General features: G+C 41.8%; 1 protein-coding gene across 1 annotated transcript in view; it reads right to left on the reverse strand.

The window, feature by feature from the left end:
* Window positions 1-910: 910 nt before the first annotated feature.
* LOC110288888 (guanylate-binding protein 6-like) overlaps window positions 911-27,868 on the reverse strand; it is a 28,944-nt gene continuing 1,986 nt past the window's right edge. The window contains exons 2-11 of the mRNA XM_085836946.1: window positions 26,963-27,170; window positions 24,922-25,049; window positions 14,549-14,658; window positions 14,168-14,364; window positions 5,427-5,672; window positions 4,437-4,717; window positions 3,573-3,779; window positions 2,564-2,666; window positions 2,042-2,235; window positions 911-1,156 (exon numbers count right to left, since the gene is read on the reverse strand). Of these exons, the coding sequence (XP_085693072.1) occupies window positions 944-1,156; window positions 2,042-2,235; window positions 2,564-2,666; window positions 3,573-3,779; window positions 4,437-4,717; window positions 5,427-5,672; window positions 14,168-14,364; window positions 14,549-14,658; window positions 24,922-25,049; window positions 26,963-27,146 (1,863 nt within the window). The 5' untranslated portion in view covers window positions 27,147-27,170 and the 3' untranslated portion in view covers window positions 911-943. The remainder of the gene's footprint in view (window positions 1,157-2,041; window positions 2,236-2,563; window positions 2,667-3,572; window positions 3,780-4,436; window positions 4,718-5,426; window positions 5,673-14,167; window positions 14,365-14,548; window positions 14,659-24,921; window positions 25,050-26,962; window positions 27,171-27,868) is intronic.

Below are 27,868 nucleotides of genomic sequence, written 5' to 3' on the forward strand. Positions count from 1 at the left end.
GTGTAAGACTGAGAACGTCATGGAATGCAGGCATCCCTTCAACGTTTGACTCCAACTTATTCTCTCTAGATGAAGCCAGTAGACCAGGCTTTTTACTAATCTTCCAGAGGGCATTTCATTTGTGTTCGTGTATGTTTGCATGGCATAGTAGCATTTCTAATAATAATCGCACAGTTTTATGGTGTTTTGACTTTACTTTTAAGATAAATTTTAGCTCAATTTGGAACATTATACAGATAGCTTGACTGACATTTGTTTCTTGACTACATAGTACTCCAAGATCAAGTCATATTAAAATTCATTGCCAATCTAAGAAGTGATGTTTAAGTAGATTCCGGGATTATCACAGTTATGATATCAATGACTTTTCCTCTTGCTGAGATGAAAAACCCTCACAAAACCAACTTAAGAAAGGGTTTGTTGTGGTCCATGAATCATGATGATACATTCTGTCAAGGCTGGAGAATGCATTCTGAGAGAAGTCGAGGCTGGCTTGTTGTATTGCATCCAGAGTCAGGAAGCCACAAGTGGTAGGGAGATTGCTTTCATCTTTCTACTGTGTCTTCTGTCCACAGGAACGGTCCTGCCCCAACATAGGATGGGTTCCCTACTGTATTAATCTGAGATAATTCCCCACAAGCAAAACTGGGCTAAATAGTCCTCAAATGAGTATGGAAAGCCTTGTCTCATAGCTGACTCTATATGCAGTCAAATTGGCCAACAGTAATAGCATGTAATGACTAATTGCATATCTTCTATAGGACTCATTTCAAAAATGTGTTCTCTAAAGGCTAACATTGTCTGTGTAGCCATGTATGAGCTGTTCTGTTCATGTGGGCAGATCACAGGTACCCTCAAATCAGCACTTTTATGTTTAAACTTATCTGAGTGAAAATAAAAACCAGGCAGCTTCAAAATAAAACAATGCTTATGTCACAGTCTATTATTTCCTTAAAAGTGAAGGATTGTGTCTTAACAACACTGCAACCAGGATAAGGGAACTAAAAGCCCCTGCACAAAATGCTCTTTCGATAAGTTCCAGAGTGGAACCAATGTTTTCTTTCATATCCTTGAAGTTTTGTCCCAGTTTCTGTATCTCTGCATTCATTTCTTCAGCTTTGTTTTTAAATCCTTCCTCAAGGAAAGCCTTTTGATCCTAAAACAGTGAACATAACAAAGAAGTAAATATTGATAAGTCCCAACATTGTACGACTGTTACTTTCAAAACTTTAGCATGCAGTCCTTAGTGTATTCCTAAAAACTTTCCCTTACCATGAAAAAGATGCACCGAAGATAAACCTACACATTATGAGGAAGTAGGGTTTAAACTTTACTAATCTTGATCCACCATGTTTGTTTCAGCTGTGATGGTAGCAGAGCTGTGAAGATGTGCTTATGTTCATGCCCAAAAAATGCCACTGTCCTGTTTGCACAGAGCTCAATCCACAAAGACTCTGTGACACTATATCATGCAGACAGTGGCAACTCATTGGATGATTAAGCAGTTGATTACCATTTCTCTTGCAGCTGGACAATGGGAATACCTCTGATGTCATGTGCTCCTTAAAGGAGGCTCTCTAGCCTGGGGACAGTTACAGAACCTGTAGAAGCTGCTGGTTCACTGACTGGACATTTCCTTCAGTTTTATGATAGCATAGATCATTCTGGGAAGGTTGGGGTGGGTAGGGCAGGGTTGGAGGCACTCAGATGCCTGATGATCTGGACAATGCAGACAGACCAGTTTCTGGCATTATTACACTGCCTGTTTGTGAGGTTAGTTTAGTGAAACCTAAAAAGATAATTTTTAAATATTCCAAGTCTGTAAGTCAAACCACTGTAGTCATTAAAACCCTGAAGGAACAACAGGAAACCTGATATCTAAAGAGTCTACATAAAGAGCAAAATTCAAAGACTATATAACACATGGTGTGGGGGCTCCTTAGCAATAATATATCATGACTGTGTTCATCCCATGACCAGGCTGACAACTTTCTCCAGCTGCCTGGTGTACAAGAACTAACAGGAGGATGAGGGGCTCCACCTTCAGTTGCTTCTCCAGCATTATCTTAAGTTCTTTGATGTCCTGCTCCCTCTCCTGCTCCAGCTTCCTTCTCAGTTGCTCTAGGTTTTCTTTATGACTTTTCTCTTGAGCCTCCATATACTCCTGCTGCTCCTTCTGCTTCTGTCTTAGTAGCTCCTGCTCCTTCTCTGCCGCCTCCTTCTGGGCACGCTCCACTGCCCCAGGAAGAATCAGGAGAAATAAAAGTAATGATTCAAATAAAATGTTAACATTCCAGAACCCAGAGAGCAATTCAATAATCTGTAAGAAGCATAGGAACCAGACTCCCCTTGGCCAACACCTGGAGAGCATGATTCTGAGGGTTAAGGAGAAGACCCTGCCCATGTGACTGACACACACCGAGAACTGCCTGTGGCTTCCAAGTTTGGTATCCACAGAAAGATAGTAAGCTACTGATCTTGGCATGGATTTATTGTGGCTTCTATCAGAAAGCCATGGTAGGAATCTGACCTCTCCTGGGAGCCAAGAGACATGTTCCTGTACCTGCAATGGCCTTCTCCCCAGCAGTGAGGGCTGTATCTGCCTGCAGGATGGAACTCTCGATGATGAACTGTGACTGGAGAAAGTTCTGGAAGACTTCACATGCCTGTAGGACCAAGAGGGAACAAAGAATCCTAATAAATCCTGAGAGAGTGAGGACCCATGAGACTCAACAGAGTCCTCACTGTGCCACTATTTAGTGGCAGTGGATACTTCCTGCTCTGTGGCTCCCTCCAGTAATCTCTGCTAGAGACACCTGCCTCCACTTAGATGCAGCCTGTCACAGTCATGTGCAGTTCGGCATGCTGCAAATTAGGATATCTTCAGATATTGTATCCCAGTGTAAAGTGCTTGGTTGGGAGCCATTTCCTTCTGCTCTTGCTTAGTGTATTTCTAGGGAAGTCACTTTATCTGCCTGGACCTTGTGGTACAGATGTGTGACTGACCACAGTAGTGGGAGCATAGCTCATAGCACTTAAAAAACTAAAGAAAGGTCTAAAGAATGTACTTATAATAGTATCACTGGCAATAACAGAGTAATATTTTAGCTCTGTTATTACACTCACTAATCCATAGTTAGATCATCCTGACAGAGTTATAAAGTCATCACTCAGAATGCTTTGTTAGGATTTTTCTAAGAATTCATACTAAAAAGGAGCCATTTTGCACCAAGCATAGTCAAGGTAAAGAACTTGCTTTGAATTGCAAAGCCCTGCTTTAGTCACCAACACCAAAGCTAAAGGTGTCAGGCTATCTTCATATTTTCTTATTTCACTGACACAGTGTTGTATGTTCATGTTTTATGACATGTCCTTCCCTCTACACTCAGCTCCAGTGCTCCCTGATCCTCACCTTCATCACATCCCCATGTTCCCTGATCATCTTCACCTTATTACTGTGCTCCCTACTTCTCACCATGTCCCCATTCCTGTGTTCCTGCTCCTAATCTTCATCCCTTTGCTGTGTTCCCTGCTCCTCAACTTCTCCCTGTCCTGTGCTCCCTGCTCCTCACCTTCACCCCTTTCCTGGGAACCTGCCAGTAGTCATGTTCAATCTTTTTCCTCATGTCCATGTAAATCCTGTGTCCCCCAGGAACAGAAAATGTTGAGATATTGTCCATAAAATCCTTTGAAAGTCGATCCAGTTCTTCCTGGCAGTATTTATTCGATGCCTCTTCATTCTTCAACCAGAAAAAAGCTATCTTCTCACTTATTATTTCCTACAACGAAGTGTACAGAGATCTGACACAATTGAAGGAATACAAGGGATTAAATTCTAAGAGAGTTCATAGAAGAGCCCACCTATTTCCACACTCCACTGTTACAAGACCTCAAGGTAATTTGAAGTGGTAAAACCTGAACTTGGATGCTAAAAAAATCTGTGGAAGACCACACTAAGTGTTCTTGAGGTTCCTGGTCCTTAAGACCTTCTGTAATGGGATGGGGCTGCATCCTACCATCTCTGGTTCCTTCTGGGTGTCACATCCTGGAATTCTATCTCCAATGACACAATTATATAACAAGAAGCAATAGAAGAACAGTGGGCTGTAATGAGACTCCAGTGAGAAACAATGTCTTAGGAACACAAAAATATAGCAGATTCAAAGATGCACTATAGATGTCCTGGGCAGGATCACAATCCACAAACATAACTGGGTAAAGGACTTAGGACACTATATACTCATTATTCCATCTGTTCGACATTAATTGGCTGTAATTTTGTGAACTAGACATGCAATCATTTATAACTATATTCATCATGATAGTCTGAAACACATATCTTTAAATAAGAAATACATCTATGGCCAATGAAGGCTCAACAACACTACCATCTTGAAAGGATGGCGCCATGACAGTTAATGACATTAACAGATTACCACCAGTTTCTTCAGGAATTGCTGATTTTTGTCCTTGAAGGAATTCTCCATGAAGACAGCCATGGCTTCCTTCTCACAGGCTGCATGCACATCCATCAACTCCTGGAGAGTGTCTGTGGGAAGCCTCAGTCGCTGGGCCATCTGCTCACTGTAGTGGTCAGCAGCCTTCTGCATAGCTACTGAGTTCTCGCGCTGGGCCAGAGTTGTCACAGCATCATCCAGACAAGGCACTGCTCCACTGTTGATGGCATCCACGTAGGTTGTCACCAGAGTACCCAGTCCTTGTGAGCCAGGAGTTATAAGCAGTAATGAAAAGTTATAATGAATGGGAACCACAAAACTACACATGCACTCTCATAAACATGCATTCTAAAACGTATAGGTTTGTTTAAATACTAGGATTTATTTTAGAACTATTTAAATTTCCAAATTAGATTTCAAATCTGTCATTCAAAATGCAACATACAAGGCATTCCTTATGAAAATAGAAGGTATTAGCTTCAGTGGTTTAAACAATAATTCTACAGTAGATTAAGGAACTTTTCACTGGTGATTTGATTATCAGTAGAGAATTTTATACAGGTATGTTACAGCTGTAGATAGAAGTGATGTGGTTATTCTTTTTTTTTTTTTAATAACTCTTTTTTTTGTTTGGTTGTTTGGTTGTTTGGTTTTTTTTTGTTTTTGTTTTTGTTTTTGAGACAGGGTTTCTCTGTATAGCCCTGGCTGTCCTGGAACTCACTTTGTAGACCAGGCTGGACTGGAACTCAGAAATCAGCCTGCCTCTGCATTTAAGTGCTGGGATTAAAGGCATGTGCCACCATGCCCAGCTAAGGATTTCTAATCTACAGTTATAACATTTTACAGTTGAAATACACGTATAGTACAATTGTGTATAATTTAAAAACAAACATGCTAATAAGTTCAACATATAGTACTCTATAGAGAAGTGTGATTTAAAAATGAAAAAAAAAAAAAAAAAGAACTCACTATTCCCAGTGACCTTAATTCCCTCTTTGAGGGTCTTGATCTTGGCATAAGTGAAGATGTAAGAAACAAAAGCCTTTGTTCCTTCCCGGAACTTAAGATCCAGTTGGTCTTCTGAGATAGTCTCAAGTTTTTGTAAGAGTTCTCTGTCATGAGTTGGCCGGTCAAAGACAAAACACTTCCGGTTAGGAAAGAAAAGTCTGATGCATTCCCTGGCTGAATTGGATGCTTGCACTCTGGGATTGTAACCTAGTGTTGGAGAAAACACAAAACAACTGGAGTCTTAGCACAGAGAAAAGATGAAGGAGGCCCTGGTCTATGTGAAATGTTCTGCACTTACAGACTCTTTACCATATCCTGCACCATTTCTTTGCCTGTCTAAGGTATAACAAGTTTGTACTTGGTACAAATCTGTTGAAATATTTAAGGAGTTATTTGACTTCAGTGGAGAAGCATATGGCAGAAATCTACAGAACTGAACATGGCGTCAAGCATAATGTAGCTGTGGTGTCCTGTTGACTGAACAACAAGAGGCTAAAGGTGATTTCTGTCCTAATCACTCCTTGTAGAAAAAGAGTTGTGGGACAAAAACAAAAAACAACAAACAAACAAACAAACAAAACCAAAAAAATACAGACACAAATAAAGAGTAATCAATTATTTTAAATAGCAACATTGGCAAATCTAAGATAATTCTATGCTGACTGAAGGAGAACTATCTTCAGTCTAAATAGAACTCATTTTTGTCAAAGTCAACTATACACTCCTAGAAAGTAAAAGTGGGGAGGGAAGGAAGGGCTATGGACACACGTAGGATACATAAGTCTAGAGAGCTAATGAGTAACATTAAGACAGAACTTCATGAAACTGTATATGTATGTGTTGTGTATGTATGTCTTGTGTTTGTATGCATGTCTGCTTGTGTTTGGGTGCATGTAGAAAGAGTCATTCTCCACCTTACTGGCAAAGGGTCTCTCAGGTGAAGTGGAACTCTCTAATACAGCCAGTGTGGCTACCCATCATGCTCCAGAGCTCTCCTGTGTCCTCAGCCTGTGCACTGGATTGAAGGTAGACTATCATACCTGCCTAGCGTTGAAGTAATTCTGGAGATCTCACCTCCAGTCCTCACACTTGGGTGACAGAGCTTTAAGCAACAAATCACCCCATGCCCATATATTTGGGACATTGCTTGAAACAATTTTAGTTGTTTATGGAAAGTTAGCAATGTGAGGTGCATGATGTACCATCTCCTCTTCTGAGTAACCATTGCTTTAGTATCTATATGTGTTCTATAATATTCAGTTATAAAGCTAAATTTCAACAAGAAAGTGTTTTCTGAAATGATTTACAATGCTGTTAATCTTTTCATTAAAAATAATGAGGCTCGCCACGAGTTTGAGGCTACCTTGTTCTACATAGTGTATCCCAAGCTAGCAAAGTCTACACTGTGAGATCTTGTCTTCCAAAACTGAAAGAAAAAGAGGAAAGAAAGAAGGAAGGAAGGGAGGGAGGGAGGGAGGGAGGAAGGAAGGAAGGAAGGAAGGAAGGAAGGAAGGAAGGAAGGAAGAGAAAGCTAGTAGGTTGTGGGACACATCTTTAATCCTGATACATAAGATGCAGAATCAAGAGATATGCTGTGATCTCCAGGCCAGCCCATCTGGTCTACAGAGCATTTACCAACCAGCTAGGGCAACACAGTGATACCCTGTTTAAAACTAAACACTAGTTGAAGATCATATGTGAATTGTATGATTGTGCTACTCCAGAAATGCTCTGAGATTAATAATTGCACTGGATTCATGGACTGCTTTCTACTAACTATATGTCCAATGTTCTAGAGAAAGCAGACAGAAAATGAGAGCAGTGAGCATTCCTGAATTGATGTGACTCACAAGGCTCCATCAGCTTTAGTCTCAGGCTGACAATGCCCATGCAAATAGTTTCCAGATCATGAATGTAACTGATCCTGACACATGAATTAAAATCGGTAGCTATGACAGTCAAATAGACTCAGGAAAACCGATACTGACTATGGAGAAGGCATAACCTCAGAAGGAACTGTTGCAGCTGCTTTTGCAGACAACACAATCAATGCAGCATTAAAAACCTATGTTCTGCCTTCCGGGCCGACCAGCACCGAGGTAGCTAGGGCACAGAGTCGGACGACACCCGCCAGCTACTCACAACACCAGCCATGGGATCTTAAGACTTCAGGTGATCCGGCCACCCTCCCGGCCAGAGGACAGGTGTCCGCTCGGCCCGAGAGCCCTTTGCCTCAGGAGCAGCGGAAGCCATCTTGGTTCCGGGACTCCGACGAACTTAGGAACTTAGTCTGCACAGGTGAGAGTGTGAACCACAGAATCTGACTGCTTCTGGGACAGGCGGGAGCCACAGAGCTACTGAGGTAGCACCCTTTTCGGGCCCCAGACATCCGGCCACCTTCCTGGACAGAGGACAGGTGTCTACCCGGCCCGGGAGGCTTTTGCCTCTAGAATGGCGGTAGACATCTTTGTTCCGGCACTCCACCGAACATAGTCTGCACAGGTGAGTGTGTGCACCACACAAACTGACAGCTTCTGTGACTTCCCAAAGCAACACAGCTTCTGGGAAAGTTCCTGTTTTGGGCCTTCATCATCGGCCAAGAGGAGGTCCAAACACCAGATATTTGTGCACCTTCCCTGTAAGAGGAGAGCTTGCCTGCAGAGAGTGCTCTGAACACTGAAACTCAGAGGAGAGAGCCTGTCTCCCAGGTCTACTGATAGAGGCTAACAGAATCACCAGAAGAACAATCTCTAAACAGAGACAATTATAACAACTAAATCCAGAGATTACCAGATGGTGAAAGGTAAATGTAATAATCTTACTAACAGAAACCAAGACCACTCACCATCATCAGAACCCAACACTCCCACTTCGCTCAGTCCACGGCACCCCAACACACCGGAAAAACTAGACACTGATCTAAAAGCATATCTCATGATGATGGTAGAGGACATCAAGAAGGACTTTAATAACACACGTAAAGAAATTCAGGAGAACACGGCTAAACAGGTAGAAGACATTAAAGAGGAAGCACAAAAATCCCTTAAAGATTTGCAGGAAAACCAGACCAAACAGGTGATGGAATTGAATAAAACCAACCAAGACCAAAAAGGGAAGTAGACACAATAAAGAGAACCCAAATTGAGACAACCCTGGAGATAGAAACCCTAGGAAAGAAATCTGGAATCATACATGCAAGCATCAGCAACAGAATACAAGAGATGGAAGAGAGAATCGCAAGGTGCAGAAGACTCCATAGAGAACATCGGCACAACAATCAAAGAAAATACAAAATCCAAAAAGATCCTAACTCAAAACATCCAGGAAATCCAGGACACAATGAGAAGACCAAACCTACGGATAATAGGAGTAGATGAGAATGAAGATTTTCAACTCAAAGTACCGGCAAATATCTTCAACAAAATTATAGAAGAAAACTTCCCAAACCTAAAGAAGGACATGCCCATGAACATACAAGAAGCCTACAGAACTCCAAATAGACTGGACCTGAAAAGAAATTCCTCCCGACGCATAATAATCAGAACAAAAAATGCACTACATAAAGAGAGAATATTAAAAGCAGTAAGGGAAAAAGGTCAAGAAAGGCAAGCATATCAAAATTACACCAGATTTTTCACCAGAGACTATGAAAGTCAGAAGGGCCTGGACAGATGTTATACATAAACTAAGAGAACACAAATTCCAGCCCAAGCTACTATACCCAGCCAAACTCTCAATTACCATAGATGGAGAAACCAAAGTATTCCACGACAAAACCAAATTCACACATTATCTTTCCAGCCCTTCAAAGGATAATAATAGAAAAAAACCAATACAAGGACGGAAACCATGTCCTAGAAAAAGCAAGAAAGTAATCCTTCAACAAACCTAAAAGAAGACAGCCACAAGAACAGAATACCAACTCTAACAACACAAATAAAAGGAAGCAACAATTAATTTTCCTTAATATCTCTTAATATCAATGGACTCAATACCCAATAAAAAGACATAGACTATCAGACTGGCTACACAAACAGGACCCAACATTTTGCTGCTTACAGGAAACTCATCTCAGAGAAAAAGATAGACACTACCTCAGAATGAAAGGCTGGAAAACAATTTTCCAAGCAAATGGTATGAAGAATCAAGCTGGACTAGCCATCCTAATATCTAATAAAATCAACTTCCAACCCAAAGTCATCAAAAGAGACAAGGAAGTGCACTTCATACTCATCAAAGGTAAAATCCTCCAAGAGGAACTCTCAATTCTGAATATCTATGCTCCAAATACAAGGGCAGCCACATTAATTAAAGATACTTTAGTAAAGCTCAAAGCACACATTGCACCTCACACAATAATAGTGGGAGACTTCAACACACCACTTTCACCAATGGACAGATCATGGAAACAGAAACTAAACAGGGACACAGTGAAACTAACAGAGGTTATGAAACAAATGGATCTGACACATATCTATAGAACATTTTATCCTAAAACAAAATGATATACCTTCTTCTCAGCACCTCACAGTACCTTCTCCAAAATTGACCACATAATTGGTCACAAAACAAGCCTCAACATATACAAAAATATTGAAATTGTCCCATGCATCCTATCAGGCCACCATGGACTAAGGCTGATCTTCAATAACAAAATAAATAATAGAAAGCCAACACACATGTGGAAACTAAACAACACTCTTCTCAATGATACCTTGGTCAAGGAAGGAATAAGGAAAGAAATTAAGGACTTTTTGGAGTTTAATGAAAATGAAGCCAGAACATACCCAAACTTATGGGAAACAGTGAAAGCATTTCTAAGAGGAAAACTCATAGCTCTGAGTGCCTCCCAAAAGAAACTAGAGAGAGCACACATTAGTAGCTTGACAACACACCTAAAAGCTCTAGAACAAAAGGAAGCAAATTCAACCAAGAGGAGTATACAGCAGGAAATAATCAAACTCAGGGGTGAAATCAACCAACTGGAAACAAGAAGAACTATTCAAAGAATCGACCAATCAAGGAGCTGGTTCTTTGAGAAAATCAACAAGATAGATAAACCCTTAGCCAGACTCACTAGAGGACACAGGGAAAGTATTCTAATTAACAAAATCAGAAATGAAAAGGGAGACATAACAACAGATCCTGAAGAAATCCCAAATACCATCAGATCCTTCTACAAAAGGCTATACTCAACAAAACTGGAGAACCTGGATGAAATGGACAAGTTTCTAGACAGATACAAGGTACCAAAGTTAAATCAAGATCAGGTTAATGATATAAACAGTCCCATATCCCCTAAAGAAACAGAAGCAGTCATTAATAGTCTCCCAACCAAAAAAAAGCCCAGGACCAGATGGGTTTAGTGCAGAGTTCTATCAGACCTTCAAAGAAGATCTAATCCCAGTTCTTCACAAACTATTCCACAAAATAGAAACAAAAGGTACTCTACCCAACTCATTCTATGAAGCCACAATTACTCTGATACCTAAACCACAAAAAGACCCAACAAAGATAGAGAACTTCAGACCAATTTCCCTTATGAATATCGATGCAAAAATCCTCAATAAAGTTCTAGCTAACCGAATCCAAGAACACATCAAAGCAATCATCCATCCTGGCCAAGTAGGTTTCATCCCAGGGATGCAGGGATGCTTCAATATACAGAAATCCATCAACGTAATCCAGTATATAAACGAACTCAAAGAGAAATCCACATGATCATCTCGATAGATGCTGAGAAAGCATTTGACAAAATCCAACACCCATTCATGATAAAAGTCTTGGAAAGATTAGTAATTCAAGGCCGGTACCTAAACATGATAAAAGCAATCTACAGCAAACCAGTAGCCAACATCAAAATAAATGGTGAGAAGCTGGAAGAAATCCCACTAAAATCGGTGACTAGACAAGGCTGCCCACTTTCTCCTTACCTATTCAACGTTGTACTTGAAGTTCTAGCCAGAGATATTCGACAACAAAAGGAGATCAAGGGGATACCAATTGAAAAAGAAGAAGTCAAAATATCACTTTTTTCAGATGATATGATAGTATATATCCGTGACCCCAAAAATTCCACCAGAGAACTCCTAAAACTGATAAACAGCTTCAGTGAAGTGGCTGGATATAAAAGTAACTCAAACAAGTCAATGGCCTTTCTCTAAAAAAAGAATAAACAGGCTGGGAAAGAAATTATGGATACAACACCATTCCCAATAGTCACAAATAATATAAAATACCTTGGTGTGAATTTAATTAAGGAAGTGAAAGATATGTATAAGAACTTCAAGTCTCTGAAGAAAGAAATTAAAAAAGATCTCAGAAGATGGAAAGATCTCCCATGCTCATGGATTGGCAGGATCAACATTGTAAAACTGGCTATGTTGCCAAAAGTAATCTATAGGTTCAATGCAATCCCCATCAAAATTCCAACTCAATTCTTCAACGAATTAGAAAGGACAATCTGCAAATTCATCTGGAACAACAAAAAACCTAGGGTAGCAAAAACTCTTCTCAAGGATAAAAGAACCTCTGGTGGAATCACCATGCCTGACCTAAAGCTGTACTACAGAGCAATTGTGATAATAACTGCATGGTACTGGTATAACGACAGACAAGTAGACCAATGGAACAGAATTGAAGACCCTGAGATGAACCCACTCACCTATGGTCACTTGATCTTCGACACTGAAACTTATAGAGGAGAAAGTAGGAAAAAGCCTCAAAGATATGGGTACAGGGGAAAAATTCCTGAATAGAACAGCAATGGCTTGTGCTGTAAGATCAAGAATCGATAAATGGGACCTCATAAAGTTGCAAAGCTTCAGCAAGGCAAAAGACACCGTCAATAAGACAAAAGGAACACCAACAGATTGGGAAATGATCTTTACCTATCCTAAATCAGATAGGGGACTAATATCCAATATATATAAAGAACTCAAGAAGGTGGACTCCCGAAAATCAAATAACCCCATTAAAAAATGGAGCTCAGATCTGAACAAAGAATTCTCACCTGAGGAATACCGAATGGCAGAGAAGCACCTGAAAAAATGTTCAACATCCTTAACCATCAGGGAAATGCAAATCAAAACAACCCTGAGATTCCACCTCACACCAGTCAGAATGGCTAAGATCAAAAATTCAGGTGACAGCAGATGCTGGTGAGGATGTGGAGAAAGAGGAACACTCCTTCATTGTTGGTGGGATTGCAAGCTTGTACAACCACTCTGGAAATCAGTTTGGCGGTTCCTCAGAAAATTGGACATAATACTACCAGAAGATCCAGCAATACCTTTCCTGGGCATATATCCAGAAGATGTTCCAACCAGTAAGAAGGACACATGCTCCACTATGTTCATAGCACCTTTATTTATAATAGCCAGAAGCTGGAAAGAACCCAGATGCCCCTCAACAGAGGAATGGATACAGAAAATGTGGTATATTTACACAATGGAGTACTACTCAGCTATTAAAAGGAATGAATTTATGAAATTCCTAAGCAAATGGATGGACCTGGAGGGCATCATCCTGAGTTAGGTAACACAATCACAAAGGAACTCACACAATATGAACTCACACAATATGTACTCACTGATTAGTGGATATTAGCCCAAAAACTTAGGATACCCAAGATATAAGATACAATTTGTTAAACGCATGAAACTCAAGAAGAACGAAGACCAAAGTGTGGACACTGTGCCCCTTCTTAGAATTGTTAACAAAACACCCATGGAAAGAGTTACAGAGATAAAGTTTGGAGCTGTGATGAAAGGATGGACCATATAAAGACTGCCATTTCCAGGGTTCCATCCCATAATCAGCTTCCAAACGCTGACACCATTGCATACACTAGCAAGATTTTGCTGAAAGGACCCAGATATAGCTGTCTCTTGTGAGACAATGCCGGGGCCTTGCAAACACAGAAGTGGATGCTCATAGTCAACTATTGGATGGATCACAGGGCCCCCAATGGAGAAGCTAGAGAAAATACCCAAGGAGCTAAAGGGATCTGCAAGCCTATACGTGGAACAACATTATGAACTAACCAGTACCCCAGAGCTCTTTCCTCTAGCTGCATATGTATCAAAAGATGGCCTAGTCGGCCATCACTGGAAAGAGAGGCCCATTGGACTTGCAAACTTTATATGCCCCAGTACAGGGGAATGCCAGGGCCAAAACGTGGGAGTGGGTGGGTACGTGAGTGTGGGGGGGAGAGTATTGCAGTCTTTTTAGATAGCATTGGAAATGTAAATGAGGAAAATACCTAATAAAAAATTAATTAAAAAAAAAAACCTATGTTCCCCCATAAGGAGAATGATGTATATCTCTGAAATATATTTTAAGGTGGGCTACATACAATGACTTTATGAATAATAATTAGGAAATCAACAATTTTTAAAGCAAGGTAGACACAAATACAGGCAATACACACATCTGGACTTCAGAACGATTAGGTGCATTGATTCTACATGCTAAAGTACAAACTGTGCTCTAGGCTCTACTCTTTCCAAATGAAATTAAAAACCACTTACCAAATACTATCAGTCAATGACTTATCAGGACTTCTGCAGACCTTCATCCCATTGGGAATACAAAGGACTCCACAGAGGATGGGAGCCACTCAGCAGATGGCACCCCCCCCCACACAGCCTTCCAACCCTAGCCCTCTCTCCCCAGCCATCCCACTCTAGCCTTCCCTGTACCTGGGATCAGCTTCAGGGCATTCTCCAGGTAGTCATCACTTGTGATGTCTTCCCCATTTAACTTCAGCTCCAGCATGAAATCCCGAACAATCCAGACAAAGTCTGGAAAGAAACTCACAAATTCTGTGGAATTCTTTATTCCATTGGGATTTGGAGAAGACTTTACTCTGATCAGCTCTGTGAGTTCTGTGACATAACTGGCACTTGGCTAAGGAAAAGGGACTTCATGCACATACTCTCATGATTCTCTTATTAAAACAAATCATCTTAAACACTCTGCTCTGCCCCATCAAAAGCCACATAGTGACAGTGCAGGGCAGTGAGTCCATATTCATTCCAGAGCACTTAATGAAATTAGTAGCTCAGATCCCAGAAGGATACTGCAGCTGCTCCAGGGCCTGGTGGTTGATGGTGCACATGCTGTTGTAGACGAAGGTGCTGCTCAGAAGCACACTTAGGGCGAAGATCCATGAGTCGTTTTTAGGATTACCCTGGAAGATATGTGAAGGAAGAGGGCTGAGCAGAACATTCCTCAGAAGAGACTTGGGTTGGTCCTGTGGTCTTGTTACTCAAGGTACTCTGGGGACCAATGAAGGAGGAACAAAAACCCTCCTCTTGGTTAAAGGACTAATGTAAGGTCAGCCTGAGAAACTTAGTGGAATCTATATCACCCAGCATACAACAAAAACTTAAAGTGAGGCACAGACCTCAATGTATGGTCAGGCACCCTGAATTTCATAAGCAAGAGGAGGGGAGAATAAACTTGAACTCATTTGCACAGGAAGACTTTCTTAACAGGATACAGATCACACAGACTCTAAAAACAACAAATAATAAATAGTGCTTTGTGATTAAGAAGGTCTTTAAAACTTATAGGTCTAATAGATGGTTAGTATCCAGAATATATACAAAACATTAAACAAACAAACAAACAAACCAAAACCTAACAGCATGTACTTCTTGGAAACCATAATAATGTCTGTGTTTGGTAACAGTATATGGGATTGATCCCCAGGTGGGGCAGCCTCTGAATAACCTTTCCTTCAGTCTCTGTTTCATACCATGTCTCCCTGTTTGCTCCCATAAGTATTGTATTACCCCTTCTAAGCCTGATATAACTGTCTCCTTAGACCACTGCCAGAGCCTGACAAACACAGAGGTAGAAGCTCTCAGCCGAACACAGGTCTGAGTACAGGGTCCACAATGAAGGGTTTAGAAAAAGGACTGAAGGAGCTGAATGAGTGTGTATCCCCATACGAAGAACTACATTATCAACCAACCAGAGCCTTCAGTTCACAGGGACTAAAGAACCAAACATGAAGGGACCCATGGCTGTGGCCACATATGTACCAGATGATTGCTTTATCTTGCATCAGTGGGAGAAGAGGTCCTTGTTCCTGTGAAGGCTCAAAGCCCCAGTGTAGGATAATTCGAGGGTGGGGAGGCAGTAGTGTGAGGTTGGTTGAGGGAGTACACTCTTAGAATCAGGGGTATGGTGGGGGATGAGAGGGAGTTTCCATTGAGGGAGAACCAGGAAAGGGGATATCATGTGAAGTGAAATTAAAGAAAATATCCAATAAAAAACTGAATATCAAGAAAATAAGTGAAAATAAATGGCCCAATTTAAAATTTGTAATAGAACTAAACATAGACATGTTCTCAAATGATGAGACACAAATGGCCAAGGAGCACATAAAAGGTGAGCCCCTCTGGTGTCCACCTGGGACACAGTCAGCAAAGGTGAGCTGCTTGCTGTTCCCTAAGATCCTCTGTCAGTCTGAAGTCTCTACCTGCCTCCCTTGGGAGTCCTGTCAGCAGCAGGATCATCCAGCAAATGCCAGGAAAACCAGATGGCTAAAGGACAGCATAAGAACACAACCAGAAAGAGCCAGAGCAATATGGTACCACCAGGACTGAGCTACCTTACCAGAGCAAGCACTGGATATCCTAACACTGCCAAAACACAAGAAAATTACTGCAAACCCAATCTTATAAAGATGATAGAGGCTTTTTAAGAGGAAATGAATAAATCCCGTAAAGAAATACAAAGAAATACAATCAAACAGGAAATGGATAAAAACTGTTCAAGACCTGGAAATGGAAATAGAAGCAACAAAGGAAACACAAACTGAGGGAATCCTGGAGATGGAAAACCTAGGGACGAGAACAGCAACAACAGATGCAAACATCACCAAGAGAATACAAGACATGGAAGAGGAAATCTCAGGATATAGAAGATAAAATTGTAGAAACTGATTCATCAATGGGCCAGATGGTTTTAGTGCAGAATTCTACCAAACTCTCAAATATAAACTAATACATACACTCCTCAAACTTCCACAAAATGAAAACAGATGGAACATTGCTAAACTCATTCTATACGATCAATGTCACCATGATACCTAAATCCACAGAAACACTCACCAAAGTAAGAATTAGACCAATTTCCCTTAAAAACATTGGTGCAAAAATAATCAATAAAATACTCACAAACCAAACCCAAGAACACATCAAAATTATCATCCACCATGATCAAGTAGGTTTCATCCCAGAGATACAGGGATGTCTCAACATACAAAAATCCATCAATGTAATACAACATAATAAACAAACTGAAATTTAAAAAAATGATACTATCACATCATTAGTTGTTGGAAATAGCCTTTGACAAAATCCAACATCACTTCATGATAAAAGTCTTGGAGATATCAGGGTTAAAATTTCCATACCTAAAAATAATATACAGCAAGCCAATAACCAACATCAAATTAAATGGAGACAAAGTTAAAGCAATTCTACTAAAATAAGTAACAAGACAAGGCTGTCTACTATAGTACCTGGAGTTCTACCTAGATCAACAAGAAAATTAAAGGCGATCAAGGGGATACAAATTGAAAAGGGAGATGGCAAAACACCATTATTTGTAGATGATATGATAATATACATGAGTGGCTCTAAAAATTCCATGAGGGAACCTAGACAGCTGATAAGCACTTTCAGTGAAGTGGATAAGGACAAGGTTAACTACAATATGTCAGTAGGCCTCCTAAATACAAATGACAGACTGAGAAAAGAAACAGGAAAATACTACCTTTTACAATAGTCTTAGGTAATATAAAATATCTTGGTGTAACACTAACCAAGCAAGTGAAAGACTTGTATGGCACAAATGCCAACCCTTTGAAGAAAGAAACTGTAGAAGGTATCAGAAGATAGAAAGATCTCTCCTACTCATGGATCGATAGGATTAAGCAAGTGAAAATGGACATTCTCTGAAAAGCAATCTACAGATTTAATGCAGTTCTCATCAAAATTCCAACACAATTCTTTCCAAACCTTTAAAGAGAAATTCTCAAATTCATTTGAAAAAAAAAAAAACTAAAGATAGCAAAAACAGCTCTGTATAATAAAAGAACTTATGGAGGTATCAGCATTCCTGATTTCAAGCCATTGCTATCATTATAGAGCAATAGTAATAAAAACCACATGGTATTGTCATAAAAACAGATTGATCAGTGGAATAGAATCAAAGACCCAGAGATAGATCCACATACTTAGAGACACTTGGTTTTTTACAAGGAAACCAAAACCATACAATGGAAAAAAGGAAAGCATCTTCAACAAATGGTGTATTTAGAAGAATGAAAATAGTGTACAAAACTCAAGTCCAAATGGGTCCAAGACCTGCACATAAAACTGGATATACTAAATCTAATAGAAGAGAAAGTAGGGAATATCCTTGAACAAACTGATTCAGGAGACAACTTCCTAAATAGAATACCCACAGCTCAGGCACTAAGGCCAACAATCAATAAATGTGACCTCATGAATTTCAAAAGCTTCTGCAAAGCAAAGGACACCATCAGTAGGACAAAATGTCAACCTACAGAATGGGAAAAGACCTTCACCATCCCTATATCTGACAGAGGGATAATGTTCAAAATAAATGAAAAACTCAAGAAATTAAACATGAGCAAACTAAATAACCTAATCTAAAAATGAAGTACAGATCTAAACAGAGAATTCTCAACAGAGGAATCTCTAATCTCCAATAAACACTTAAAGAAATGTCTAGTGTCCTCAGTCATGAAGAAATGCAAATCAAATGACTGAGATTCCATCTTACACCTGTCAGTATGGTGAAGATCAAAAACACAAGGGACAGTACATGCTGGTGAGGACATGTAGCAAGGGGAACACTCCTCCATTGCTGGTGGGAATAGAAAAATGCACAACCATTTCAGAAATCAATATGTTGGTTGCTCAGAAAACTGGGAATAGTTCTACCTCGAGACTAAGCTATATCCTTCCTGGGCATATGCCCTGGGACTGTGCAACCAGGCCTTGGTCCAGATCCAGGAAGTGAACCATGACCCAGAGTTAAGGTCCTAAAGAGCTTTATAAGCTCATGATCTAGTTACACCTGTGACAGGTTAGTTCACCAATCAGGATTTAGGGACAGTGTGATTTCCTTAGGCACAAGTCTTTATTGTACACGTATCCTGCTTCCATTGGATGGGGTATTCAGCTGTGGCAACGGACTTGCCCTCTCTAATATTCATTTCCTAACTTGTATACCAGGATTCGACTTGTCTTGCCTCACATTCGTGTCTTAACTTGCCTACCAGGATGTCAGTTGTGGGGTAGTGGGCTATGCAAAGACAGTCTGGTCTCCAGTCGAGCTGAGGTTGTGAACCCAGGAGAAACCCAATGGTGATAATTCACCTACATGGGATGGAAGCCGTTTCCTCATGTCTCCTGGAACCCTGGCTCCTGTTGAAGTTACCACCCTCACAGTCCCCACAAGAGAAGCATGTGGCTAGTAGTCATGTAGACAATGTCCCAAGCTTCTGACCTTCAGGCTAGCTCCTCACAGTCACCTAACAACAGTAAGATATCAGCCCACTATAAGAGGGGCTGTTTGACTGCACCTCATGCTCTCCTTTCACTCTCTTACTCTTCTCTCCCTCTTACTCTCTGAAGCTTTTACTTTCCTTACTCTCTCTTACTCTCTTTCTCTCTCTTACTCCCTAAGTTTTTCACCTCTCTCTAACCTCTTAGTCTCTAACCTTCCTTCTCTCTCTCCCATTCTCCCTTTTCTCCTCTTGGTAATGGCCATTCTATCTCTCGCTTTTACCTTCTCTCTTTCCCCTGCCTTTAAAGCTCTAAAACTATAGACTGTCTCTGTTCATCAAGGCCTGCTGTGCTTGGACGATGGGATAGGCTTTCTCCTAATGAGCTTTTTCTAATCTCTGGTCAGAAGGCCTTCCTGTGGTCCAGCCATGGACCAGAATAAGGACTCTCACGTGAGTGGGAACCTCTCTCCCTCTGCCCTCTGTCCCATAATTCCAGGTACAAGGGTGTCGCCCCGGGGCCCCTGGTACTGGGGACTGCCCCTTGTCCACCCCCTGCTATGTAGAGTCAGTGGCTTAGATGCCTATCCAGGGCTAAGTGGAAAGCGTCCGGCAGCCCCCCCCCCCCGTGTCTGCGTGTCCAGAGCATATGAGGAACTCTGGCCAGACATGGGCTCTTTTCCTACCCCCTATCCCCCTACATCCCCATACCCCACAGTCAGTTACCCAAGTATATGACTCTTTCTGCCAAGTAGGTTTTCAATTCTCAGGGAGGTCTTGGGAACTAAAATTTTCTAAGCCATTACACAAAACGGAAGTCTTATTCCAAATAGTTTCTGATATTGGTGCAGACATCTCTCCTAGGTTGGTATCTATCCCAGGGGAGGCTTGTATCATAGAAGCTTATACACTAGTGCAGGAAATGCTGCTGGGTGCTTGGTTCAGGTCCAAGTTTATTGTAGGTAACTATACAAAGCAGTTCTACTGATTTCTATCATGATTGGTTTCCAAAGGCACAGAATATATAATCAACTTGGCATTAGAAAGTTTCCTAGAAACAGCAGAAAAATAAACATGTTTCCTGATAATGGCAAGCTAGCCAGGTTAATGTTACCTAGACCTTAACCTTTTTACCTAGGCCTTAACATTTCATCTGGATATTAATATTTTACCTAGGACTTGTCAGAAAATGTCATCCTGAGTGAAGTAACCCAGATCCAGAAAGATACCCATGCTATGTGTTCACTTATAAGTAGATACTAGCCATAAAGTACAGGATACCCATGCTATAATCCACAGACCCAAAGAAGCTAAGTAATAAGGAGGGCCCAGGGCAGGATGCTTGACTCTCACTCAGAAGGAGACATAAATTAGAAATCAGACGTAGATGGAGAGAGGGAACTGGGTGGGAAAGGGGATGGGGATGGGAAGAACAGGGTTGGGGAATCAGGTGTGAAAATCATATGTGGGGATCAGGTGTGGGGGATCAGGTGCGCAGCAGTTCAGTTGTAGGGGATTGGGTGTGGGGGATAAGAGGGGTGGGAGAAAGTGAAGGTAAAACTTAGGGAGAAGCATTTCTTGGACAAGCTGGACACAAGATAAGGGAGATTCCTAGGAGGATACAGGGGTGACCCTAGCTGAGACTCCTAGCAGGGAGGGATATAGAGCCTGAAATGGCTACCTCATGTAGGCAGGCAGCACTTCTAGTGGCAGGAGGGAATGCCAACCCAAACTATGTCCTGTCTTCAAGATTTGCAGGTATAAAGATGTAGCAGAGATTGAAGGAATAACTAACCAATGACTGGCCCATCTTGAGACCTACCCTAAGGGAGACAGTAAACTCTTGGCACTATATTCTACTATGCTTGCAGACTGGAGCCTAGGCTAATTGTCATCTGAGAGGCTTCACCCAGCAGCCAATGAAAACAGATGTAGAGACTCATATCAAAACATGAAGCAGAGCTTAGTGAGTTTTGTTGAAGAGTCAGGGATTATGACTGAGGGAGTTTGAGTGGTCAAGAATACCAGATGAAGACCTACAGGGTCAACTAAGCTATGCCTATGGTGGCTCACAGAGGCTGAACCATCAACCAAAGAGCATGCAGGGACTGGACCTAGGGCCCCTACACATTTGGAGCAGATGTGCAGCTTAGTCTTCATGTGGTCCCTTAACAACTGGAACAGGTGCTGTTTCTAACTATTGTCTTCCTTTGGATACCGTTTTCCTAGCTTGACTGCCTGGTTGGCCCTCACTAGGAAAGGATGTGTTTAGACCTGACAGGACTTGATGTGATAGGGTGGGGTGGTGCCTGGTGAGGAGGGGGCTCCCTTTCTCTGGCAAGAAAGGGAGTGCAGAATGAGTAAGGGTTTGGAGGGTGGGGCTGGGGGGGTAGAGGGTGGAAGATGATGCAATCGGGATGTAAAGTGAATAAATAAATGGGAGAAAAAAGAGATCCACCATGGAACCGTGAGTTATTAGTGCTTTGGGACTTCATCCTATGACAGTTAAAATGTCCACATGCAATAAAGCAAGTGATAAGGCATGCTTAAGTACTGAGACACATGGGAGCTCCTAGAGACTGTGACAGCAAGCACAAGACATGCACAGGTTCAAACTAGACACTGACAAGGGAAGTAGACATGAAGGCTAAGGAAGGATGATGTTAAAAATATGATTGTTGCTTGACAAATGGTTTCTAAGTACTTATAAATATGCTACTTGTGTTAGCATGCTGTCTAACTCCACCCCACAGTTGAAGGAAGATGAAATATTGTAACGTGTGAGTTGTTTAGGAGCCCTCTACCCCGGCCTGGGACTGAGAACAAAGCAGAACAGCCCCCAGGCATGCCAGGGCAGGGCTGTTGTTAAGGCATTCCTAAGAACATCTTGACTGTAAAGATGAAAAGGTATGCAAGGACCAGCGGGGCTATATTATCTGAGTCAACACCATCTGGTCGGAACCTCCCCTCTGTCTACTGCCCCTTGATGCCAGGTAAAGTCATGCATCAACTGGTTGCTATGTGAACAAAGATAAGCCCCCAGCCCACAGGAACAAAGTCCTGATCTTTGTAACCTTTCTGTTAATGTTTGAAAAAACCAATAGAAGGTTGCTATGCTGAATTCCACACCCCTAAGCCCCTTACCCATAAAAACCCCTAGCTTTCCAGCCTTGGGGCCGATATCCGTTATCTCCTGTGTGGGATGCATGTCGGTCCGGAGCTCCGTAATTAAACGTCCTCATGTAATTACATCAAAAGTTGGTCCTTCGTGATTTTTTGGGTGCACACCAATCAGAAATTGGGTGGGGGGTTCCCCACTAGATCTAACACATTTACCTGGCAACAGCCAGGTATGCTCCTTTCCAGTTACCTGCAACAGCAAGGAAGGCCTGCTGTACTATAAAAGGGGCTGCTTTAACAATCTTCTCTCTCTTGCCTCTCTCCCTCTTAATATCTTGCCTCTCCCTCTTGCTCCTCCCCTCTCCCCATTCCCAACAGAACAGCATCACACTCAATAGCCAAGGCATGGACTCATCATTAAGTAGATGTGGACAAAGAAAGCATAGAACATGTCCAATGGATTCTGACACAGAATAAGAAAGAAGGAAGGAAGGGAGGGAGGGAGGGAGGGAGGGAGGGAGGGAGGGAGGAAGGAAGGAAGGAAGGAAGGAAGGAAGGAAGGAAGGAAGGAAGGAAGGAAGGAAAGAAGGAAGGAAGGAAGGAGAGATAGGCAGGAAGGAAGGAGAGATAGGCAGGAAGGAAGGAGAGATAGGCAGGAAGGGATGAAAGAAGGTAAGGACAGAAAGACATGAGTTAGGAAAAGAAGGAAGGATAGACAGATAGAAAGGAAAAAAGAAGGAAGGAAGGAAGGAAAAATGAAAGGAAGGATGGAGAGGTAGGCCGGAAGGGATGAAAGAAGGTAAGGACAGAAAGACATGAAGCAAGAAAAGAAGGAAGGATAGACAGATAGAAAGGAAAAAAGAAGGAAGGAAGGAAAGAAGGAAGGAAAAAAGGAAGGAAGGAAGGAAAAAAGGAAGGAAGGAAGGAACGAACGAACGAAGGAACGAAGGAACGAAGGACAAACAGACAGGAAGAAAGGAAGGAAGGAATCCTGTGTTGGAAATGTGTGAATGAGTATAGCATGCATCTAGAAAAATAAAATGACCAGCACAGAAAGACAAATGCCACAAGATCCAACTCACATACAAAACTAATAACGTTGAACAGAAATAACACAGTGCTGGTTCCCAGTGTCCAGAGAAGGGCAGCACTTCAGAAGATTCTGGACAAAAATCTATTCAGTTACATAATAAAATTAACAGAAAGCATGAAACACTTAGAATAAAAATTGGGTTTCTAGTCATTACTATGCATAACAGCAATGTTAGCTATGGCACAAAAAGTATGAGAAACAAAATCAAAATTAGACAAGTGGGCAGAACCTGACTAAAAGCTTCTTGCCAGAAAACAAAATAACCAATCAACACAACACAAGGCTTTTATCCTGTAAGTTTGTTGTTGTTGTTGTTGTTGTTGTTGTTCATGGTGGTGGTGGTGGTTGTGGTTCTTTTGCAGCTCTCAAGAATTAAACCACAAACCAAAGGGTACACATGGAAGTCCCTGTGGCTCCAGCCGCATATGCAGCAGAAGATGGCCTTTCCTGACATCAATGGGAGGAGAGGCCCGTGGTCCAGTGAAGCCTCAATGATAACTCAGCCTGGAGGAATGCCAGGGCACTGAGGTGAAAGTGGGTGGGAGAGCACCCTCATAGAAGCAGGGGGAGGGCAAGAAGATAGGGTATTTGGGGAGGGAAAACTGGGAATTTACATTACTTTGAAATGTAAATAAATAAAATAGCCAAATAAATAAATAAATAAGAATTCCCAGCATGCCCTCCCTATGGACTATTGATAAGTTTTACCATTTTCTTAAAAAATGTAAATCTGAGGGTTGTTCAGATGTCTGAATGGTAAGAATACTTGCTGTTCTTCCAAAGGACTGGAGTGTGGTTCTCGACATCCATGTCAGGTAGCTTCTAACTTTCTGTAACTCTAGCTGTGGCCTCTGACCCCCAAGGATGCCTGTACTCACATGCAGAAACACACACTACACATAAGAAAACTAACAAAAATATATCTTTCAAAAATAAAAATATAATTCCTTAACCCCATCCCCAAAATGTACCCTTGGCATCTCAGAAGACAGGTCAGAAGCCATTCTTCACCCACTGAGATGAGCAGATGCCACCCACCTTCTCAGCAAATTGTCCTTACACATCACTGCTCCTAGTAGAAGTGACACTGTGCTGCCTGGGTCACCTTTCAGAACAGAAGGCCTTGTTCTTCTAGCAATACTCACAAGGCAGCACTTTGAATGACAAAGGCTTCCAGAAAAGACTTCCAGGAATAGAGAGGCAACAGGGATGGAGATCCAGCATCCTTGACCCAACACAGACCAGGTCACAAGTTCCAGCCACAGCTTTCCCTCTGTAGACTGACAGATAAGAGGCTGGCCCCTGATAGTTCTTGCCTCTCTCCCTACTGATTCTTTCCAGTTCCTGGACTATATCAGAGTAAACCCACATGGGATTCTTAGAGAATCTAGGAACTTTTTTGGAAGGAAGAACCTTTATTCTGTTCACTAAAATCTAACTAACTACTATGCCTTAAACCCAGCAATTTTAATTGTTGAATAAACTTCTATTAAACAGAATCTAATCATTCAACCAAATAGCAAGACATAAAAGCATGTTTTGCCTATTAAGATACATGTCACTTTATCTGAGAGTGAAGTCTAAGTAGAGCACTCTTTATCTCACTGGTTGCAGTTCAGTCATAATTCACACACAGATCAGAGTTAGATAACAAGGGCATAGAATGGCCAGCCCTAGCCTCATCCTACCTTTTCCACATCCCCCAGGCCCTCGGTGTCCAGGAGGACCAGGGTGTGCTCTGGCTTGGTGGGGTGTGGCATGCACCACATCCAGATGCCCTTGGTCTGAGACTGCACGGTGGAGCCCAGAGGGAAGCCTGAAGGGAAGAGAGGAGGAGGAAGGTCAGGATGTGAGTGTCCTGCACAGGCAGCCTTGTGTGCTAAACCCTCAGTGCCCAGCTGCCAGCATTATTGTGAGGGATTCTGAAGGTTTTAGGACTTGAAGCCCAGTGGAGGATGCAGGTAACTAGAGAAGGGATTTTGAAGGTTATAACTCAGTTTCCATTTCCTTCCTCAGTTTCTGCCTGCCTCTTCTGTGAAGCCAGTTCCAATATCAATGAACCAAGAACTATGTAGTAAAATAAGTCAGGATAAGTGCCTCCTCATTAAGGTTTCCTCTTGAGTTTTTTGGTCACAGCCTTGAAAAAGTACAAAGAGGGGGCTATGCCTGTGAAGACTGGCTGTAGTAGCAGAATGGAGGGAGTGTTGTACCTCAGCCCTTGAAATGAAGCCCCATCTCCCCTCAATAAGGCTTTCCTTTATAAATGATAGATTCCAAGCTATAAGAAGCATTTAATCAGAGAATGAAGCCACACAGGGGCTCCAGAAGGAAATAAAGAGGCACCCACAAGGCAGAAATCATGGAGCTCTCTGGCAACTGCACAGAGTATTTGGAGCAGCCATGGTTGTACACACCTGCAATCCCTATATGCAGGAGACAAACATGGGTGGGTTTCCTATGGTTTAAGAGCCACTAGGACCCCATGGCTAGAGCCAGGCCCACCAACAAGACTTCTAAAAAAAAAAAACGGAGAAAAAAGGAAAGAAAGAAAAAAAACGGAGAAAAAAGGAAAGAAAGAAAAAAGAAAGGAAGGAAGGAAGGAAGAAAGAAAGAAAGAAGGAAGGAAGGAAGGAAGGAAGGAAGGAAGGAAGAAAGAAAGAAAGAAAGAAAGAAAGAAAGAAAGAAAGAAAGAAAGAAAGAGAGAAAGAGAGAAAGAGAGAAAGAGAGAAAGAGAGAAAGAGACAGAGAGACCAAGAGAGAGGGGAGGGGAGGGGAGGGGAGGGGAGGGGAGGGGAGGGGAGGGGAGGGGAGGGGAGGGGAGGGGAGGGGAGGGGAGGGGAGGGGAGGGGAGGGGAGGGGAGGGGAGTAAAGGGGAGGGGAGGGGAGGGGAGGGGAGGGGAGGGGAGGGGAGAGGAGGGGAGGGGAGGGGAGGGGAGGGGAGGGGAGGGAAGGAAAATAAACAACAAAAGAAAACAAAAAAACAACAATGACAAAAAACTCAAAGGTATTTTTGTAAATGGTGGGAAAACCACATGGGCTCCAAAACAGAGACACATTAAAAAAAAAAAAAAAAAAAGAAAAAGGAAATGGTTTCGATAGTTTTTGCACCCAGAATGATTAAAGACAGAAGTGTGCTGCTATAAAATTGTATAAAGTCCTTTTTGAAGTTTATTCAAGACATTTATTTCTATGTAAACTATTCATGAATTTACTTATTTCATTTAATGAATATGAGAATTTTGCTAGTATATATATGAGTATACTGTGAGCATGCCTGGTGCCTATTGTAGCCAAAAAATGAGCATCAGTTTCTTTCAGGTTGGACTTTCAAAAAATATAAGTCACCCTGTGGGTGTGCAGACCCAAACCTTGCCTGCCTGAGCAACCAGTGCTCTTAGCCACTGAACCAACTCTCCATCTCTACCTATCAGAGATTTTTAAACTCTTAAGTATTCAAAGACAAAGAACTGGGGCGCAGGATCCCATTGTTCTAGGCATCAGAAAAGTTCTCATCATGAGCACTCAGAAGGGAGATTTTCTTTAACAGAATGGAAGGGAAGAGCACAGGAGAGATTATTGGGGAGCATAAAAGAAGGGATTGAATTTAGCAGGAGAGGGTGGTTTTGCTAAAAAGGAGTTCTGCTGTCCAATGTTATAATTGGGAATAAGAATTAAGGAAATGTGACAGAGACAGTCAAACCTTTGGGTGGTACCCAGCGTGCCACTCACCGTGATTCTGTCCTGCCAGACAGTTCATCAAATAGGACTTCCCTGTACGGTACAATCCAACAATAGCCACGACTACCACTGGCTGAGAAATCTTGTTCAGAACTTCTATGGCTTCCTGGTTCACGGACAGCTGTTCATTGTGGTTTTCCACAAGACAAATGGGAGCCATTTGTGGTTGGGTCATAGCAATCTGCCAACGGAGATGAATCTATAATAGGAGAAAGTGTAAAGTCATTCTCTGCCTCACAGACACCCAATGGCTCAGCAGCTAAGACCAGTTGGTGACCTTTCTAGGTTTCCTCTTTGCAGGGTGTTGCCTCCCATGACAATGTGTAACCTCGAGTCTGCAGTGGCCTCCTTCTCTTTCTTCATTATTCTTCAATGTTCTAAAGAAGATTTGGTAACACATGGGCTGCTCTCATGTACAAAGTTTTAATTCAATGAAATAAAAGCCAAACAATAGTGATCTTCATCAAGGTAACTACATGCTCTATGATAATCTCTGTAATGTGCACTTTTCATATGTGACCTCAAAAGCCCGAAAATACTTACTTGTTACAGATTATTCCAACCATGCTGCTAATGAGAAAAGCAAGTTTCCAAAACATAACAACCCAGCAAAATGGCAGACTGGTGGGCTCTAGGCCGTTGGTATCTCCATGAATAGATTTAAAATGGCTGAAAATATGTAGAAACTGTGAACAATTCCCATGAATTACACAAACACTGAGATGTGCAGCTGAATAAAGGGTGGGAATTACAAGAGTCCTTGTTTGTCTTTTTACTGCCTACCTCTGCCCTACCTGACAAATGTTCAGTCTGCAAGAAGCAACACAGAGCTTAACTGCAACAGGCTAACCTGGGGCTACCCTGATCTCACTTTCACCTAACTTGTGTTTCAAGTAG

Source organism: Mus caroli, unplaced genomic scaffold (assembly GCF_978045245.1).
Source record: "Mus caroli unplaced genomic scaffold, Mus_caroli_1 scaffold_4, whole genome shotgun sequence".
Classification (NCBI taxonomy): Eukaryota; Metazoa; Chordata; class Mammalia; order Rodentia; family Muridae; genus Mus; species Mus caroli.